Genomic DNA, 22061 nt, shown 5'->3' on the forward strand with positions numbered 1-22061 from the left:
TGATGTGTGGGGAAAACTCCCACACACATATTTGTCACAGAAGTCCTCTGTGCTGATTGTTGTGGTGTAAAAGTAGAGGAGAAATGAGGATTTTTCCTGACACAGACAAAAATAAAGAAAAAATAATTTAAAAGAATAAAGTCTACGTGACATATAAGGCACCATAAAGAAGCCAAATATTCAAAATTTTGGTGCTCTGGAAGGTGAAGAGAAAACAAAAGGAACAGAAAACCTATTTAATGAAATAATAACTGAAAACTTCCCAGGTCTAGCAAGAGATGTAGACATCCGGAAACAGGAAGCTCAGAGATTGCCAAAAAGATACAATTCAAAAAGATCTTTTCCAGAGCACATTATAGTCAAACTGAAAGAATTCTAAATTCTAAAAACAGCAAAAGAAAAATGTCCAGTGATTTATACAGGAACCTCCATCAGACTAACAGCAAATTTCTCAACAGAAACTTTACAAGCCAGGAGAGAATGCAATGATATATTCAAAATACCAAAAAAAAAAGCACTGCCATCCAAGGATACTATTCCTAGCAATGTTATCCTTCATAAATAAATGAGAAGTGAAGTCTTTCCCAGATAAGCAAAAGCTGAAGAAATTCATCACCACTAAACCAGCCCTATAAGAAATGTTTAAGCAAGTCCTGCATATAGAAGCAAAAAGACAATATCTACCATCATGAAAATACACAAAAGTATAAAACCCACTAATAGGGCAAACACACAAATAAGGCAGTAAAAGTGCTTAAATGTTACCACTACAGAATACCACCAAACCACAGTGATAAACAATAAGAGAGAAAGAAAAGAACCAAGGATATACAAAACAACCAGACACCAATTGATAAAATGGCAAGAATAAGTGCTCCCAGATCAATAATAACTGTGAAAGTAAATGGATTAAATTTTCCACTTAAAACATATAGATTGGCTGAATGGATTGGAAAAAAACAATGACCCTGGCCGGGCGTGGTAGCTTTCACCTGTAATCCTAGAACTTTGGGAGGCCCAAATGGGAGGATCACTTGAGGCCAGGAGTTCAAGACCAGCCTGGTCAACATAGCAAGACCCCATCTCTATAAAAAAATTTTTTTAATTAAAAAAAAAAGACCCAACTATATGCTACCTGTAAGAAACTCATCTCACCTATAAAGACAGGTATAGACTGAAAGTAAAGGAATGGAAAAAGATATTCCATGCAAACAGAAACCAAATGCAAGCATAAATAACTATAGTTCTATCAGATGAAACAAACTTTAAGTAAAAAAAAAGTTAAAAGAGACAAAAAATGTAATTATATAATATAATTATATAAGGCAATCAATTCAGCAAGAAAGTATAACAATTCTAAACATATATGCACCTAACAAAGCATGCACCCCAATATATAAAGCAAATATTATTCAATCAAACAGGACAAATAGACTCCAACACAGTAACGGTTGGGGACTTCAACACCCCACTCTCAGCATTAGACAGATTATCTAAACAGAAAATTAAAATAATATTTAAATTGTACTTTAGACCAAATGGACCCTAATAAATATTGACAGAACATCTCATCCAACAGTTCCAGAATACACATTTTTATCAGCATGTGGGACATTCTCCAGAATAGACTACATGGTAAAACACAAAACACATCTCAACTAATTTTTAAAAATCAAAATCATATCATGTATCTTCTCAGACCACAAGATAAAGTAAAACTAGAAATCAATAATAAGAGGAACTTTGGAAACTGTACAAAAGTATTCTTATAGCTATAGTAACCAAAACAGCATGCTATTGGTATAAAAAGACACATAGACCATTTAACAAAATAGAGAACACAAAAGCAATTCCACATTTTTACAGCTAACTGAATTTTGACAAAGGCGTCAAGAACATACATTGGTTACAGGACACCCTCTTCAATAAATCATGCTGGGAAAACTGGATATTTATATGCAGAAGAATGAAACTGAACTCCTATCTCTCACCATATACAAAAATCAACTCAAGATGCATTAAAGACTTAAATGCAAGACTTCAACTATAAAGATACTAGAAGAAAATATAACGGAAACACTTCAGGACATTGATCTAAGCAAAGATTTTGCAGCTAAGACCTCATAAGCACAGACAACAAAAACAAAAGTACACAACTGATTCAGTGCTTCTTGGTTGGTTAAAAAGAAAAAAGAGAAACAAAAATACACAAATGAGACCATGTTAAACTAAAAAGTTTCTGCACAGTGAAGGAAACAATCAACAAAATGAAGCGACAATCTGTTGAGTTGGAGAAAATATTTGCAAACTATTTATTTGACAGGGGACTAATATCCAGAATATTAAAAGAACTCAAACAACTCAGCAGTAAACACAAAACAAATAAGCCCACTGAAGAGTGGGCAAAGGACATGAATCAACGTTTCTCAAACGAATACATACAAACAGCCAACATGCATATGAAAATATGCTCAACATCACTAATCATCAGTAAAATGCAAATCAGAACCACAATGAGATATCATCTCGCTCCAGTTAAAATGGTTATCATAAAAAGGACAAAAATTAACAAATACTGGCAAGAATGCAGAGAAAGGAGACCCTCGTACACTGTTGATAGGAATGTAATTTAGTACAGCCGTTATGGAAAACAGTAATGGAGGTTCCCCCAAAAACTAAAAATGTAATTACCATTCAATCCTGTAATCCCACTAATGAGTATTCATCCAGCTGAAAGCAGATTCAACCACCTATTGAAAGTATAAGACAAAGCCCACTACAAAGGAGTCTGTGTGAGAATCTCTTTTTCCGTTTTTGTTTTAATTGTGGTAAAATATATAATGTAAAATTTACCATCCTAACCATTTATAAGTGTGTAGCTCAGTTTTGCTAAATATATTCACATTGTTGTGCGGCCAATCTCCAGAACTTTTTCATCTCGAAAAACTGAAACTCTATACCCATTAAACAACTAAACATTTCCCCTCCCCTAGCCCTGCCAACCATAATTCCATTTTTTGTTTGTATGAATTTGATTTCTATAGATGCCTCATAAGTGGAATCACACAGTATTTATCTTTTTGTGACTGGTTTATTTTACTTAGCATTACGTCCTCAAGGTTCATCCATGTTGTAGCATGTGTCAGAATTTCCCTCCATTTTAAGGCTGAATAATATTCCCTTGTGTATATATGCCATATTTTGTTTATCCATCCAGAAAATCTATTTCTATATCAGTGGTATTGTTCTGTTGGTCTGGTGGCACAACAGGTATTTAGCTCAATTTTTAATGATTGTGATTTTATACCAAGAGAAAAAGAGATGTGATTGTATATTTGCACTCTAGGAAAGGAAAACCAAATTAAAGCTGAAACTGAGCTGTTTCATCAAGAAGCATCTCACTATCCCTTTCTATCTCAAAAACAAAAGTTTTGTTCACTGTATATTCCCAGATTCTGGAACACAGTTTGGCACATAACACTCAGTCAATATTTGTGACTGATCGTGAAGAGAAAATGCTATACCTATGATCTTGATCACTCCAGTTCATCTGAACATATTATTCAAGAAGGCATTAATGTGTATTGACACGGAAAAATCTTCAGGAACTACTGTTAAGTGAAACAAGTTACAGATCAATATATACAATATGATTCAATTTATTTAAAAACACATGCAAAGCCAGGCACGGTGTCATGTGCCTGTAATCCCAGATACTTGAGAGGTTGAGGTAAGAGGATCCTTTGAGCTCAGGAGTTCAAGACTAGCATGGGCAACATAGTAAGATTCCATCTCAATAAAATAAAATTAAATTAAAATAAATAGATCAGGTGCAGTGGCTCATGCCTGTAATCCCAGCACTCTGGAAGGCCGAGGCGGGTGGATCACCTGAGGTCGGGAGTTCGAGACCATCCTGACCAATATGGAGAAACCCTGTCTCTACTAAAAGTACAAAATTAGCTGGGCATGGTGGCACATGCCTGTAATCCCAGCTACTCGGGAGGCTGAGGCAGGAGAATCGCTTGAACCTGGGAGGCAGAGGTTGTGGTGAGCCAAGATTGTGCCATTGCACTCCAGCCTGGGCAACAAGAGCAAAACTCCATCTCAAAAAATAAAGTAAATAAATAAATAAATGCACAAATCAAAATAATAAATACATATGTATGGCCAGGCGTGGTGACTCACACCTGTAATCCCAGCACTCTGGGAGGCCGAGGTGGGCAGATCACAAGGTCAGGAAATCAAGACCATCCTGCATAACATGGTGAAACTCCGTCTCTACTAAAAATACAAAAAATGAGCCGGGCGTGATGGCGGGTGCCTATAGTCCCAGCTACTCAGGAGGCTGAGGCAGGAGAATGGTGTGAACCCGGGAGGCGAAGCTTGCAGTGAGCTGAGATCGTGCCACTGCACTCCAGCCTGGGAGACACAGCGAGACTCCGTCTCAAAAATAAATACATACATACATACATACGTATATAAAAGCACATCTAAATAATATGCTCCAAATCAACAGTTTGATTACCTCTGGGTCAGAGGTGAAGTAATTGAGGGGTAGAAAGGGAACTTTCTATTTGGATTTCTATTTGTAGTATTTGAGTTATTTACAACAAGAAATTATTTTTATATTGTTAGTGACAAAGTTTTTAAGGGAAAAACATCTGGACAATTATTTTCTGTGATACACAATCAAGGAAAAAAACATATTCAATTCTGTTTACCTTACATGTACCTTTTCTTAGAAAGCTATTGGAGAATGTGCTCCATCAAAATGATAGAAGAAATCAAAAAAGACTGAGGTGTGGGATATAGGAAACAGGGGCCAGCATAACAGAGATGCAAAGTGAATCAGTCCCCAAATGATGGTGAAGAGAGAGCCCAAGGTAATAGCTGTGCATCAAACATCAAGAGCAACCAGTCTGGACTGGCAAAGCAGGTAAGAAAGCTGTGCTAGAAATAAAATTGATTCAAATGGCTGTTGCATTGGACATCTTGAGGGAAGATTTAGACAACTGGCAAAGAACTTGTGGTTAAATTGGTGAAAACTTTGCAAACACAGAGAGACAACTCTGGAAAAAAACAAGGAAGAAAGCTCTTAATAGCATGTAGGGAGGCATAATAATGTTGACCTAACTAAATATTGACCTAAGCAAAAATTATGAAATAACTATATTCAGAGGATCTATGGAAGGAACAGGTAGGATGCACATAAGTGGTAGTGGCAGGAAAGCAGAAAAGAGTTAAATCCACACATTTCTTGCAGGAAAGCCAATGCATGATGACTAAACCTCAAAAACCAAGAAGGAGCAATTATAAGGAATATCTAGAGATACAGACAAATAGTAACTAGTTAAAAGAGATGAACATGATTACTTCTCTTAAAAAGCAGGAAATGATGGAGGGTTCTACTGTTTTTAGATATTAACCCTATGGAATTAATTGATTCTGAACAATGAGAACGTAAAACTTCAATAAAACTAAGAAGTAAAGAAAAAAAGGCACTATTGAGACTCACATCATAATATCTTACCTAACAGTGATGGATTTTACAGAAAATAGTTGCCATGTAGACTTCCGATGTGTCACAAAGAAATAACTGAGTTACAGGTAGGATGGTCACTTTTAGTTCCAGCATGGTATGATTCTACCAGAAGTATAATGAAAATCACTCAGATTATTTGGGCTGTTTATACTGAAAACTCATGATTTAAAACACAGTGAGGCCAGGCACGGTGGCTCAGGCCTGTAATCTTGGCACTTTGGGAGGCCAAAGAGGATTGCTTGAGCCCAGGAGTTGAAGACCAGTCTGGGCAACACAGCGAGACCCTGTCTCAAAAAAATAAAATAAAATAAAAAGTGAGAAATTTGAAAAAGAAGGAAAAAGAGAGAAGCCATATTTCAGGCACAGTATTTACCAAATGCTTGATAGTTTTGGCATAGATGTCCTATCCAAAAAATTAGCTATGATAGAGAATTGTAAATAGGCAAGATAAGACCAAAAATTGTGACAAATTGCAACATATTGCACGATTCTTTCCCTTCACCTCTGGTATAATAATCTCAAATGCTATTCATGCCCTGTCTATCAAGACAAGTTTAACACTACCAAAGGGTACTAGTCTCCAGTTTTGGCCCAAAAAACAAAACTCATGCTAACTCCTACCCTAGGTGGTTACCACTCCTGGTGGGAAACATAAGAAACAAACAGATTCTTAAAGTCAAGCCCAGATTCCAGTCTGGCCAAAATAGCTAACGCTTTATCAGTCCTGTAAGAACCCAAAGCAGATGACAGTGAAACATCAAAATCTGTATACAGGGGGAAATAAATTGAATAACTCGTTTCCCACTTTAACAATTAAAGGTGATCATTTCTCCCTAGAAGAAATAATCACAATGATGTGTATGACTAGAACATCCATGTTCTCAGTGTCTTTTTTTCTCTCTTTTTTTTTCTATGTTCTCAGTGTCTTAAAGCACTGACCTGAGTTCAAATCTCAAATCTGCTTTTCTCCTTTGGTTTCATTTTCCTCACCTGTAAACCGGTGGGGATGGGAGAGAAAGGATACTTGGACTTTATAGGATTACTGCCAGGATGAAATAGTTAAGAATCCCAAACTCTTACAACCTGCTAAATACGTCAGGCATTATTCTAAGTGCAAATGGCATGTAACATTTCATTTCATCTTGAAACTACAAATCGTATTATCGCATTTTCCAGATGAGAAAGCCGAAGAACAGATGTTAAATCGCCCAAGATCACAGGTAGTGATGCAGCTGGGATGCTAATTCAGACTACCTGGCTCCAGAGCATATGTTCTTATCAGAGCAGGCTGAAATGAGCTAACGTTTGCTAAGCTGCCTGGACTATTCCTGAAATACAATGTGCTCAATGATACTTATTTTTCATACACAGTATGAGAAAGTCCAGACAAAATAGGCAAGACCAAGGAATTACCAGGGTCTCCACTACTCTCCCAAGCGTCTCCAGCGCTCTCCCAACAGCCAGGAGCACCCTCCCTCTCCAAGCCCCCCAGAACTTCCTGTTGCGCCACATGCCAGCGGTGGAGAGGAGCCAGCGGGGACTCCTGAGGTTGCAAGTCCGGGCGGCGCCGCGTTGGGGAAGGAAGCGGACTGCAGCGGGGCGGGCGTTTACCGTAACCGGCGCTGTCATCGCTCCGGGACTCCGGCACGGGGCGCACTGGGCGCACGGGGACGCGCAGGGGCGCGGAGGGACGGCGGTCTGGGCACTTCTCCAGGCGCCTCGGAAAGCCGCGACCCCCGGGTCGTCAGCGTCCTGGTCTGAGATCCGTGCCCGTGGCAGCTCAAAATGCGCCTTCTCTCCTCCGGGTTCTCAGCTCAAGCCACCTCCGAACTCCTCTCCCTCCGGCCCGGAGCGGAACCACAGAGCTGCCTCCTCTCCCGGGGTGTTTCCCACCGCCCCAAGCTGAACCCCCGACCCCGCTAGGTTTCCGCTCTGACACCACCTCCGCTATGGCCGCATCCCAGCTCTTGAAACGGGGGCTGCGGGACCTGCCCTGTAGCGTACACTACCTTAGATAGGATAATCATCTTTGGGTGGAGACCAGAGAACTTGAAAGCCGGTATTTCGTAAATCCTAGCTATTCTAAATCCTCGTTAGCTGTAGTGTCCCTGGCCCCACCCACTTCTATCTAAGGCCGGGGGCGCAGATCTAGCGAATCGCCTGAAGTCGAGCAGTCGAGCAGCCTGAGCTTACCTGCAAGCGCTCCAAGACAGGTTGTTCTTTCATCTTTGATTTGCAGGCCCTGCTCCCAAAGCCCTGTCTGAGCTTTTAACTGTGGAGGCAGAAACTCTGGGCTCCACCTCCACACGCTGCCTTTTACAGCCCAGTGGATTTGTCACAATACCTTTCGGCTTCAGTTACCTAACTGCCTAGAAAAGAAGGTGACTCCCACGTTCCTTCGATAAAAGAAGAATAATAAGGATCAAATGGGATGGCCACTGTCATCACAGACATCCTGTGTAGTAATGTATTGTTATTGTTGAGTCAGTGTGGGGCGTGAGGACATCAGAGATTTAAGCTAACGCACAGCTTTTACTACCTGTGACTTATTGGGCATGTCAAGCCTCAGTTTATTTATCTATGCAATGGGAATAATAGGGACAAAAATCCAGTTCCCTCACAAGGTTACAATGAACAAAGGAAATCACTTAATGTGCTTCATGTGTAACATACAATACAAATGTTTTGTTATTTCTGATTTTTTTTATTTTTTTGTTTGTTTTGTTTTGTTCTGGTGGATTCCTCTGGATAGGCGTCTTTTTTATTTCTTTCTTTCTTTCTTTCTTTCTTCTTTTTTTAGAGATGGAGTCTTGCTCTGTTGCCCAGGCTGGAGTGCAGTGGCAGGATCATGGCTCACTGCATCCTTGACCTCCCAGGCTCAAGTGATCCTTCCACTTCAGGCTCCAGAGAGTAGCTGGGACTACAGGCACACACCACAGTGCCTGGCTAATTTTATTCGTTTATTTATTTATTTATTTATTTATTTATTTTAGAAATGGGGTCTCACTATGTTGCCCAGGCTGGTCTCAAACTCCTGGACTCAAGCGATCTTCGTGCCTCAGCCTTCCAGAGTCCTAGGATTACAGGCATGAGCCACCATGCCCGGCCTAGGCAGTCTTGATTAAGGTTGTGGTCAGTGATTTGGGGTGGATCCCAGTGTGTTGGCAGAGGTGGCACAAAGCACAAAGGCAAAATGATGTTCACATTATTACAAGTGTAATTAACAATGCTAGTCATTCATCCCTGACAACCGACTTAAAATTAGGGACACCTACTCATTTAGTTTACTATGAATTTTTGCCTGGTGAATTCACATTTGCAGACAGTTTACAGGGTTTTTTTTCCCTCATTTCTCAATGTGGTTTTAATGAGCATTTCTTTGTTTATTGGAAAATTGTAATCTTTCATATGTGTATTGGCATTTTGTTGTTTTTCTTTTTGTTGTTGTTGCTGTTGTTGTTGAGCCAGGGTCTCGCTCTGTCACCCAAGCTGGAGTGCAGTGGCACTATGTCGGCTCACTGCAACCTCCGCCTCCTGGGCTCAAGCAATCCTCCAGCCTCAGCCCCCGAAAGTAGCTGGGACTACATGTGCAAGCCACTACACCTGGCTAATTTTTGTAATTTTTGTAGATACGGAGTTTCACCATGTTGCCCAGGCTGGTCTCGAACTTTTGAACTCAAGCAATCCACCCACTTCAGCCTCCCTAAGTGCTAGGCATTTGTTGTTCTTCTATAAACACATTTAATCTCCTTTCCTCTCCTTAACCCATCTCCTTTAAAGAGTTAATCTGTAAACAGTTAACAGGTTCTGAAAGCTCTTCTAAGGCAATTAAATCCTTCTCGATCTCTGTCTTCCATACAATTTCTTTGTTAGGTCTCTTACAGTGACCGGGTCAGAGAGTTCTCAGAAATCTTCAGACCCACCGAGAAGAGTAGCCATTTGGAACCCAAGATTCTTAAGAAGTCTACCATCTTCTAGTTTACCATCTTTGGTAAATCTACATCTTAGGATGATCATATATTCTTTTCAGATCAAGCTTCAAGGCATTTAGAGGCTGAAATACAAGGGCAATTCGAAGTGCTTAAAGCATTGGATGTACTAGTTTACAAGCTGCCTTTGGTTCCCAAGCTGTATCAGAAACATCTGAGGCATTTGTCAAAAGTGCAGATTCCCAGGCTCCAACCACCCTACCCAGATCTCTTGTATCAGGATTTCTAGGGTGGGGCCCAGGAATCTGTATCTTTCACAAGCACTTTAATCAATTGTCAAACTTGTATATAAAACTTCTTGTCTGGGCATGGTGGCTCATGCCTGTAATCCCAGCATTTAGGGAGGCCGAGGCAGGAGAATCACTTGAACTCATGATTTTGAGACCAGCCTGGTCAACATGGCAAAACCCCATCTCTACAAAAAAAATACAAAAATTAGCCAGGCATGGTGGCTTACACTTGTGGTCCCAGCTACTTGGATGGCTGAAGTGAGAGGATTGCTTGAGCCCAGGAGGTCGGGGCTGCAGTGAGCTATGATGGCACCACTGCACTCCAGACTGGGCAACAGAGTAAGACCATATCTCAAAAAATAAATAAATAAAAATAAAACTATTCTGGGCACAAACATGCCTACGCCCAGGGTAGCTGTGAAAATTAAATTTTAAAATATTCATTAGTAGTCTAGTGTGGTTTGATTCAGGTCAACAAATATTTCCTGAACATAGACTGTTTGTCAGGCATCATGCTGGGCACCAGGAAAACAAAGATGAATAAGACATTGTCCAGTCTACAAGTAGCTCAAGTTTATAAGAGGAAGATGAACAATCAAAAATGAAACTGGGAAGAGGTGGAGCAAGAAGGTGGAATAGATGGCCCCGAACATCCCCTTTGCAGGAAAACCAAATTCAACAACTATGTACACACAAAAAAAGCACCTTTCTAAGAACCAAAAATCAGGTGAGCACTCACAGTAACTGGTTTTAACTTCATATTACTGGAAGAGGCACTGAAGAGGTAGGAAAGAGAGTCCTTTTTATTTTTAACTTATATTTTAGGTTCAGGGGTACAGTGCAGGTTTGTTTTATAGGTAAAGTCATGTCATAACAATAGCCAATAGTTATTTTTTCTGATCCTCTCCCTCATCCCACCCTCCACTCTCAAGGAGGCCCTAGTGTCTGTTCTTCCCTCTTTGTGTCCATGTGTTCTCATCATTTAGCTCATGGTGAGCTTGTAAGTGAGAACATGCCGTATCTGGTTTTCTGTTCCTGCATTTGCTAAGGATAATGGCCTCCAGCTCCATCCATTTCTTGTAAAATATATGATCTTGTTCTTTTTTATGGCTGTGTAGTATTCCCCAGTGTATATGTACCACACTTTTTAAATCCAATCTGCCATTGATGAGATTTAGGTTGATTCTATGTCTTTGCTATTGTGAATAATGCTGGAGTGAACATATGTGTGCATGTGTCTTTATGGCACAACAATTTACATTTCTTTGGGTATATACCCAGTAATGGGATTGCTGGGTTTAGTGATTGTTCTGTTTTTAGCTCTCTGAGGAACCACCACATTGCTTTCCACAATGGTTGAACTAATTTACACTCCCACCAACAGTCTATAAGAGGAAAGACAGTATTGAATTGTGGATGCCACCCCTTCCCCACCCATCCACAGCAGCCACTTGGCATGGAGAAATCTGTGTGATTGGGAGAGGGAGAAAGCAGCGGTTGTGAGGCTTTGCATTGAACTCAGTGCTGCCTTGTCACAGCAGAAAGCAAAATCAGGCTGAACTCAGCCAACGCCTGCCCACTGAGAAAACATTTAGAGCAGCTCTAGATAGAGAGGAATCATCCATCCCAGCAGTCAGAACTCAAGTTCCAGCAAGCCTCGCCACACCACAGACTGGAGTGCTCTGAGGCTCTAAATATTCTTGAAAGGCAGTTTAGGCCACAGGAACTGTAAATCCTAGTGCTGAGCTGGGCTCAGACCAAGTGGACTTGGGGGGCGTGTTACCTACTGAGACACAAGCTAGGACAGCTAACAGGGTGCTTGCGCCACCCTTCCCCCAGCCCCAGGCAACACAGCTCCTGCCAAAAGAGACCTCCTTCTTCCACTTGAGGAGAGGAGAAGGAAGGGTAAAGAGGGCTTTGTCTTGCACCTTGGATACCAGCTCAACCACAGTAAGACAGGGCACCGGTCAGAGTCATGAGGCCCCCATTCCGGGCCCTAGGTCCCAGATGACATTTCCAGACACACCCTGGGCCAGAAAGGAACCCACTCCCTTGAAGGGAGGGACCCAGTCCTGGCAGGAACCATCACCTGCTGGCTAAAGAGTGTTTGGGTCCTGAGTAACCAGCAGTGATTCCTAGGCAGTACGCCGTGGACCTTGGGTGAGACTCTGAGAGGTGCTGGCTTCAGGTGAGATCCAGCACATTCCCAGCTCTGGTGGCTACAGTGAGAGACTCCGTCTACTTGAGAAAAGCAGAGGGAAAAGTAAAGGAGACTTTGTCTTGCACCTTAGGCACCAGCTAGCCACAGCAGGGTAGAGCACCAGGCAGGCTCTTGGGGTCCCTAATTCCAGACCTTGGCTCTTGGACAGCATTTCTGGACCTGCCCTGGACCAGAGGAGAGCCCACTGCCCTGAAGTATGAATCCCAGGCCTGGCAGCATTCACCACAAGCTGACTTCAGAGACCTTGGGCCTTAAGTGAACATCAGCAGTAACCTGGCAATACTCCTCATGGGCCTGTGGCGGTGGTGGCCATGGGATGAAGCTCCTCTGCCTGTGGCAAGGTGAAGGAAGAATGAGAAGGACTGTGTCTCATGGTTTGAGGCCCAGCTCAGCCACAGTAGAACACAACACCAGGTAAACTTCTAAGGTTTTCGACTCTAGTCTCTAGCTGCCAGTCAGCATCTCTGGACCCACCCAAGGCCTGGGGGAATTCACCTCCCTGAAAGGAAGAACACAACCCTGGCTGGCTTCATCACCTGCTGATTGTACAGCCCTAGGATCATGAGTAAACATAAGCAGTAGCCAGGTAGTGGTTACAGTGGGACTCGGGCAAGACCCAGTGCTGTGCTGGCTTCAGGTCTGACCCAGAGCAGTCCCAGTGATGGTAGCCACAGGGGTGCTTACATCACTCCATACCCAGCTCCAGGTAGCTCAGCACAGAGATAGAGAGACTCCATTTGTTTGGGAGAAAGTAAGATAAGCTAACAGGAGTCTCTACCTGGTAATCCAGAGAATTCTTCCAGATCTTATCCGAGACCACCAAGGCAGTACTGTTAGAAGTCTGCAAGAACCACAGCATTACTGGGCTTTGAGTGCCCCCTAATGCAAATACAGCTTAGATTATAACACCCAAATCCTTTTGAATACCTGGAAAGCCTTCCCAAGGACAAATACAAACAAGCCCAGACTGTGAAGACTACAATAAATGCCTAACTCTTCAATGCCCAGACACTGACAAATATCATCCACAGGCATCAAGACCATCCAGGAAAACATGACCTCACCAAATTAACTAAGGCACCAACAACCACTCCTGGGAAAACAGAGATATGTGAGTTTTCAGACAGAGAATTCAAAATAGCTATTCTGGGAAACTCAAAGAAATTCAAGATAACACAGAGAAGTAATTTAGAATTCTGTCAGATAAATTTAACAAAGAGATTGAAATAATTTTTAAAAAATCACTGACTGCAGTAGCTCATGACTGTAATTCTAGCACTTTGAGAGGCCAAGATGGACATATTGCTTGAGCTCAGGAGTTCGAGACTAGCCTGGGCAACATAACAAAACCCTGTCTCTACAATAAATGCAAGAAATTAGCCAGGCATAGTGTGCATGCCTGTAGTCCCAGCCACCCAGGAGGCTGAGGTGGGAGATTGCCTGAGCCTGGGAAGTCAAGGCTGCAGTGAGCTGTGATCATACCACTGCACTCCAGCCTGAATGACAACATGACACCTTGTCTCAAAAAAAAAAAAAAAAAAAGCAGAAATTGTGAAGTTGAAAATGCAATTGACATACTGAAGAATGCATGAAAATCACTTAATAGCAGAATTGATTAAGCAGAAAAATTAGTGAGCTTGAAGACAGACTACTTGAAAATACACAGTCAGAGAAGACACAAGAAATAAGAATAAAAAACAATGAAGCATGCCTATAAGATCTAGAAAATAGCCTCAAAAGGGTAAATCTAAGAGTTATTTGACTTGAAGAGAAGGTAGAGAAAGAGATGGGGGTAAAAAGTTTATTAAAAGGAATAATATTAGAGAACTTCCCAAACCTAGAGAAAGATATCAATATCCAAGTACAGGAAGGTTATAGAGCACCAAGCAGATTTAACCCAAACAAGACTACCACAAGGCATTTAATAAGCAAACTCCCAAAAGTGAAAGATAAAGAAAGGATCCTAAAAGCAGCCAGAGAAAAGAAACAAATAACATACTATGGAGCTCCAATACATTGGGCAGTAGACTTTTCAGTGGAAACCTTAGAGATTGGGAAAGAGAGTCATGACATATTGAAAGGGCTGAAGGAAAAAAACTTTTACTCTACAATAGTATATCTAGCACAAAGGAGAAATGAAGACATTCCCAAACAATAGCAGAGGAATTTCATCAACATCAGGTTTGTCCTACAAGAAATGCTAAAAGGAGTACTTCAATCAGAAAGAAAAGGACATTAATGTGCAATAAGACATCATCTGAAGGTACAAAACTCATTGGCAATAGAAAGTATGTAGAAAAACACAGAATATTATATTACTGTAATTGTGGTGTATAAACTACCCTTTCTTAAGTAGAAACACTGAAAGTGAACCCATTCAAAATATTAACTACAACAACTTTTCAAGACATAGTCAGTACAATAAGATATAAACAGAAACAACAAAAAGTGTAAAAGCAGGCCAGGCATGGTGGTGCATGCCTGTAATCCCAGTGCTTTGGGAGGCCAAGGTGGGTGGATCACCTGAGGTCAGAAGTACGAGATCAGCCTGGCCAACATAGCGAAACCCAATCTCTACAAAAATACAAAAATTAGCCAGACATGGTGGCACATGCCTGTAATCCCAGCTACTTGGAAGGCTAAGCCATGAGAATTGCTTGAATCTGGGAGATGGAGGTTGCAGTAAGCCAAGATTGCACCATTACACTCCAGCCTGGGCAACAAAGTAAGACTATGTCTCAAAAAAAAAAAAAAGTGTACATATATATGTGTGTATATGGTACACAAAAAACAAAAAGCAAGAAATTAAATTATACCACCAGAGAAAATCACCTTCACTAAAAGGAGGACAGGAAGGAAGGAAAAGAAGACCAGAAAATAAATAACAAAATGGAAGGAGTAAGTCCTTACGTATCAACAATAACATTGGCTGTAAATGGACTAAACTCCCCAGTTAAAAGACTTAGAGTGGCTGAATGGATAAAACAAAAAGACTCAAGGATTTGTTGCCTCCAAGAAGCAAACTTCACCCATAAAGACACACATAGACTGAAAATATCCCAGGCCAATGGATACAAAAAAAGAGCAAGAGTAGCTATACTTATATTAGAACAAATAGATTTCAAGAAAAAAACTACAAGAAGATACAATGAAAGTCTTTATATAATAATAAAAGAGTCAACTCAGCAAGAGGATGTAACAGTTGTAAATATATATGCACTCAACACTGGAGCATCCAGATACATAAAGCAAATATTATTAGAGCTAATGAAAGACTTAGACTCCAATACAATAATAGCTGGAGACTTTAACACCCCACTTTCAGCATTGGAAAGATATTCCAGACAGAAATTCAACAAGGAAACATCAGACTTAATCCGCAGTATAGACCAAATGGACCTAGTAGATATTTACAGAACATTTCATCCAACAGCTACACAATACACATTCTTTTCCTCAGCATATGGATTATTCTCAGGGATAGATCATACGTTCGGTCACAAAGCAAGTGTTCAAACACTCAAAAAACTGAAATAATATCAAGCATCTTCTCTGGCCACAGTGGAATAAAACTAGAAATCAACAAATGAGGAATTTTGGAAACTATACAAACACATGGAGATTAAACAATATGCTCCTGAATGACCAGTGAGTCAATGAAAACATTAAGAAAAACAATTGAAAAATTTCTTGAAACAAATGATAATGGAAACATAACATACCAAAACCTATGGGATACAGCAAAAGAGGTACTAAGAGGGAAGTTTATAGCTATAAGCTTCTATATCAGAAAAGAGAAACACTTCACATAAACAGCCTGATGATGCATCTAAAGAACTAGAAAAGAGCAAACCAAACCCAAAATTAGTAGAAGAAAAGAAATAATAAAGATCACAGCAGAGATAAATGAGTTAGATTGAAATTTACAGACATGGAAAGGGGAAAATAGCAACTAGTAAAAGTAAATACAATCCCATTTTTAAAAATTTACATATGTAGGATGGAATATTCACAGGAAGGCTGTAGAAGAAAATATGCAGAATTGAACTGTTAACAAGGGAAGGCAGACTTATAATAAATACATTATTTGTTGCTTATCTGCAATTCAAATTTAACGGAGCATCTTGTCTTTTTTTTTTTTTAATCCAGCCCCAAATTTCACATCCCAGTCACATAAGATTGTTATGCAAGCCTAGATTGGTAGCTTCAGACAGCTGTGGGTGCTTTGCTTTGACACCAAACCTAAGCTTTTTTTTTTTTTTGAGATGGAGTCTGGCTCTGTTGGCCAGGCTGGAGTGCAGTGGTGTGATCTCGGCTCACCGCAACCCTCGCCTCCCAGGTTCAAGCAATTCTCCTGCCTCAGCCTCCTAACTGCTGGGATTACAGGCGTGAGCCACTGTGCCCAGCCCATATTCAGCTTTGAATGATTCCTAAAGGGCAGAAAGGAGGGTCATTAAAATTAGATAACTGCCACCAACAAAGTGCTAGACAAGCTGATAACCATCTTCTTCAGCTCTTTTAAATCAAAATTGACAATGTAGATTGTTTAATGGCCACAAACTTTTCCCATTCCAGTTGGCACACCAATTTGCAACAGCCGTCCCATGCAAAGGCACAGTTTCTATTCACTCACTTGAACCTGAGCTGGATTTGTGGCCAATAAAAGTGGCAAAAGTGACATGGTTTAAGTTTCTGAGCCTAAACCTCAGGCAGCCCCTGCAGCTTCAGCCTTCCTTCCATTTCCCATTTTTGCCTTACCCAGCATTTACAAGGTCCAGCATGCAAGAAATGTTTACTTAGCCCAATTAAATTGAAGTAGGAGCCTTATTATCTTTACATTTTTCTCCCCAAATTCTAAAAACCTTGCTATCTTTATTCTTTAACGAACTATCATACCTGTTCAAAATTATAATCTCTTACTTTAAAAGTTACCAAAAATGGGTCGGGCATAGTGGCTCATGACTGTAATCCCAGCAGTTTGGGAGGCTGAGGCGGGCAGATCATGAGGTCAGGAGTTCAAGACCAGCCTGGCCAATATGGTGAAACCCAATCTCTACTAAAAAAAAAAAAAAAAAAAAATACAAAAATTAGCCAGGTATGGTGGTGCTCGCCTGTAGTCCCAGCTACTCAGGAGGCTGAGGCAGAAGAATCACTTGAACCTGGGAGGCAGAGGTTGCAGTTAGCTGAGATCATGCCACTGCACTCCAGCCTGGGTGACAGAGCGAGACTCCATCTAAAAAAAAAAAATTAAAATTAAAAAAAAAGTTACCAAAAATGGAGGCAAAGTGCTAAGCATTTATATTTAATAGAGCTCAGGAATTTATTTATTTATTTATTTATTTATTTATTTATTTATTTATTTTGAGACAAGGTCTCGCTCTGTCACCAAGGCTGGAGTGCAGAGGTGTGAACACGGGTCACGGCAGCTTCACCTTCCTGGGCTCATATGATCCCCCCACCTCAGCCTCCCAAGTAGCTGGTACTACAGGCACTCACCACCATGCCTGGCTAATTTTTCTTCAATTTTTTGTAGAGATGAGGGGTCTCAACATGTTGCCCGGTCTGGTCTAGAACTCCTATGCTCAAATGATCCTCTCGCCTCAGCCTCCCAAAGTGCTGGGATACAGGCATGAGCCACCATGCCCTGCCAGAAATTCTTATTTAAAAAAAAAAAAAAAAAGCATGAAGAATAAGCAATCTGAAGCATTGTAGTTTTCTATGGCATTAGTACACTTAGGCCAGCATGATTGTATCTACAGGGAGAAAAAGGATATATTGCAACATGGATTCGTATCAAATTTCTCTAAAGTATTTTACAAAGTTGTATAGCATGGGAAAATCAAAAACCACAAAAGGAGAAAATGATTACTGCAAATAATGCAACTCATCATCAAGATAAGCAGAGATTAGAAGACAAACACTTTTACTTGGGCTGTAAATGCTATCTAAATGACATAGAGTAAGTATTTGTAAGTATTTATAGTCTTAAAGTCCCATCTAGAACAACATAGGACCCAGGAAGCCAAGTCACTGCTGTGTCAAGCTCAGGACAGAAATGGAAATGGTTCTGTGACTATGATCAAGGGACCAAGTTCACAATCAGGACCACCAGGAAAGCAAATGTATTTCAGGAAGACATTATTCAGAGATATCCGGATACTTCCCTTCTTTTTCCCCTTGTTGAGAATGAGCATTTAATATCAGGTCTGGTTCAAGAAGGAGGAGAACTGGATATTTGTCATCATTTCCTTAACAGAGGGCAAAGTTTTCAGTGTAACTTCTTCTGGAATAGTAATATAATCCAAGAGTTTAAAGGATTTGTGGTCCATAAGGAATCGAGTTTTTTTTTTGACTCTGGCAAGACACTGTCTGAGGGTGTCAGTAGTGACTTTGCATCCCATTGAGGGAAACAAGGAAAGGGCAGAATTGGTTCTGTCTCTACATAGATACTCCTTCTCTGTGAAGTTCTGAATTTGTGCATGTGTGTCTGCTGCACTCAGAAGGTTCTCCTATGATGCTGCTGGACCTAGCAACAACCTCACCTCTACCGTAAAGAAGCACACTGCTCCATATTCCACCTCCCCGCCTTCAACTAGTACTAGAAACTGCTTCCAAAAAGTTGCAAAGTTGCATGTGTCTCCTTCATTCCAGGAGCATTCTTATTTTTCTTTTTTTGTTTTTTATTTGTTTGTTTGTTTTTTTGTTTTGAGACAGAGTCTCACTCTGTCGCCCAGGCTGGAGTGCAGTGGCGTCATCTCAGCTCACTACAACCTCCGCCTCTTAGGAGGTTCAAGCGATTCTCCTGCCTCAGGCTCCCAGGTAGCTAGGACTACAGGGGGCTGCCACTACGCTGGGCTAATTTTTCTATTTTTAGTAGAGAAGGGGTTTCACCATGTTGGCCAGGCTGGTCTTGAACTCCTGACTTCAGGTGATCCGCCCGCCTCAGTCTCCCAAAGTGCTAGCATTACAAGCGTGAGCCACCACTCCCAGCCAGCATTCTTATTTTTCTGATTATAAAAGCAAAATGGGCCAGCAAAAAGCAAAAAGTAACAAGAGTGAAATTCCATCTCAAAAAAAAAAGCAAAATGCCCCCACGTGGTAGATCATGCCTGTAATGCCAACACTTTACGAGGCTGAGGCAGGAGGATTGCTTGAGGCCAGGAGTTCAAGACCAGGGCAACAGTTCAGCCTGGGCAACATAGCAAGACTCCCATCTCTGCACAAAAAAAAAAAAAAAAAAAAATAGCTGGAATGGTGGTACGCACCTATAGTCCTAGCTACTCAGGAGGATGAGGCAGGAGGATTTCAGGAGCCCAAGAGTTCAAGGCTGCAGTGAGCTATGATCATGGCACTGCACACCAGCCTGGACAACAAAGCAAGACTCTGTCTCTAAAAGAATAAATAAATAAGTATACCTTGGTTGTAGAGAACTGGGGAAATTCAAAAGGGTACATGGGAAAGGGAGAAAGAGTGGTCTCCCACTACAGAGGGAGAGAGAGAGAAAGTGAATCACTGGTAATTCTACCTCTTCCAGATAACAACTGTCATTATTCTAGTGTATTTGCTTCTAGAAGCTCTCTTTTCAGTATTTCTTTGCCCACTTCTCATCGGCTCCCTGTCTTGCACTTTTAATGTCATGTTTTTAATAGAATTGGTAGTTAAATGTGTAAATGCTTTAATTGGGAGAAATTTTATTTTGTGATGTTAAATGAAATGTATAGGAGGCCATTGGTTTGGACTGAACTCCTGCACTAGACCTAACAGACCAAACCAAAATCGAGTCACTCATGCTAAAGTTCCATACCACCAAGCTGAAACTAAGTTGTTTATCCTTCCTTCCAAGAAATTAGGACAGTGAAAGATAACAGCCAAATCCCCAAACAAGCCAGTTTTAGTGGGCATGATAAGGATGTTTCTTCTGCTTTAACTTTACAAGGAAAGTCACTTTATTTTGGGCGTTTTTTGTTTGTTTGTTTGTTTGTTTTTGAAACAGAGTCTCTGTCACTCAGGCTGGAGTGCAGTGGCATGGTCTTGGTTCACTACAGCCTCTGCCTCCTGAGTTCAAGCAATTCTCCTGCCTCAGCCTCCCGAGTAGCTGGGATTAAAGGCATGGAAGTCTCGCCAAGGCTAGTGTATTTATATATATTGCATATGTCAATAAATGTTGTTGTTGTTTTTTCCGTAGGCTTTTCGGGGAACGGGTGGTATTTGGTTACATGAGTAAGTTCTTTCTTTCTTTCTTTCTTTTTTTTTTTTGAGACAAAAAGTTTCACTCTTGTTGCCCAGGCTGGAGTGCAATGGCGCAATCTCGGCTCACCACAACCTCCACCTCCCAGGTTCAAGCGATTCTCCTGCCTCAGCCTCCCGAGGAGCTGGGATTACAGGCATGTGCCACCATGCCTGGCTAATTTTGTATTTTTAGTAGAGACGGAGTTTCTCCATATTGGTCAGGCTGGTCTCAAACTCCCAACATCAGGTGATCTGCCTGCCTCGGCCTCCCAAAGTACTGGGATTACAGATGTGAGTCATCACGCCCAGCTGAGTAAGTTCTTTAGTGGTGATTTGTGAGGTTTTGGTGCACCCATCACCCAAGCAGTATACACTGAACCCGACTGGTAGTCTTTTATCCCTCACCTCCAGTCAATATATGTTCTACATACATTGTGACTTAAACCCACAGACATATATAATACTGTCTTGTTTTCTAACTGTGTGATATGGGTACATACGTTGAATCTCCTAAGACTGTATGCACTAAGTCTTTGTACTTCCTTCCTTTGTATCCCAGGGCACTGAGCATTGCTAACTCCTGGTAGGTACTCAGAAAATACTATTGAGGTACCTGAAAAAGTAAGAAATATTAAAGGAAATAAAGAGATAGTTAAAACACTTGGCCAAGTTGGTTTTTTTAAAAAACTCAATATAATCTGGTGCCTAGAAAATATTTACTGGCCCAAGATTACAGTTTAAAGGCTGTAGAAGCCTGTACATCTGTCTCCTCTAATCCTAATTATGATCAGAAACAGGCCATTATCAACAGAAGCCTCTCTCCATGTGCCACATCTCAATCACTGTCTTGTCCATCCCTCAAAAAGTAACCATGATCTTGACTTTTATAGAAATAATTTCCTTCCACTATTCAGACTTTTATACCTTCCTTGCATTTCTTTATGATTTTATCAACCAAGTGTACACTCCTCGCTTCTGGAGTTAGTCTTGACTATTTTTTTTTTAAAAACTGGGGCCGGGCGCAGTGGTTCACGCCTGTAATCCTAGCACTTTGGGAAGCCGAAGCAGGTGGATCACGAGTTCAGGAGTTCGAGACCAGCCTGGCCAAGATGGTGAAACCCTGTCTTTGCTAAAAACTACAAAAATTAGCCAGGCGCAGTGGCAAGCGCCTGTAATCTGGGCTACCCGGGAGGCTGAGGCAGGAGAATTGCTTGAACCCCAGTGGCAGAGGTTGCAGTGAGCCGAGATAGCGCCACTGCACTCCAGCCTGGGCAACAGAGTGAGACTCCATCTAAAAAAAAAAAAAAAAATTGGTCTTTTCTGTTTCTTTTAATGTCCGGGTTTCCCTCCATCCTTACACTTTTTCTATTGAATAACCCAAGCCATTTGGCCTATAGAGATTCTCTCCAGTATGGATTTTGCTGATTGCACATTCGGGGAATACTGCAATACGTTCCTCCTACCTCTCTTCCTGCAGGTTGACAACTGAATCCAGAGGCTTCATCAGACAAGTTCAGTCTGTTTGGCAGGATCTAGTGGGTGATCTGTTTTTTCATCAGATGGCACTTAATGTCTGGTTTCTGTTCCTTATCATTATCAACAACATTTGATGCTTAGTACCTAGATTCATTAATTTATAGGTGGCTTGTAATAGGAAATTCTAATACTGTTATTTAATTTTCATTAGCTGAAATAATTTTTTGTGTGTTTTTTTTTTTTTTTTTGAGACGGAGTCTCGCTCTGTCACCCAGGCCGGAGTGCAGTGGCGTGATCTCGGCTCACTGCAAGCTCCGCTTCCGGGTTCACACCATTCTCCTGCATCAGTCTCCCGAGTAACTGGGACTACAGGC

The 22061-nt window shown here is 41.1% G+C and overlaps 1 protein-coding gene across 1 annotated transcript in view; it reads right to left on the bottom strand.

The window, feature by feature from the left end:
• TRPM6 (transient receptor potential cation channel subfamily M member 6) overlaps window positions 1-7406 on the bottom strand; it is a 164802-nt gene extending 157396 nt beyond the window's left edge. Inside the window, exon 1 of the mRNA XM_063649604.1 lies at window positions 7154-7406. Coding sequence (XP_063505674.1) covers window positions 7154-7171 — 18 coding nt within the window. The 5' untranslated portion in view covers window positions 7172-7406. The remainder of the gene's footprint in view (window positions 1-7153) is intronic.
• Window positions 7407-22061: the final 14655 nt, after the last annotated feature.

This window comes from Pongo pygmaeus, chromosome 13, assembly GCF_028885625.2.
Source record: "Pongo pygmaeus isolate AG05252 chromosome 13, NHGRI_mPonPyg2-v2.0_pri, whole genome shotgun sequence".
NCBI classification, from domain to species: Eukaryota; Metazoa; Chordata; class Mammalia; order Primates; family Hominidae; genus Pongo; species Pongo pygmaeus.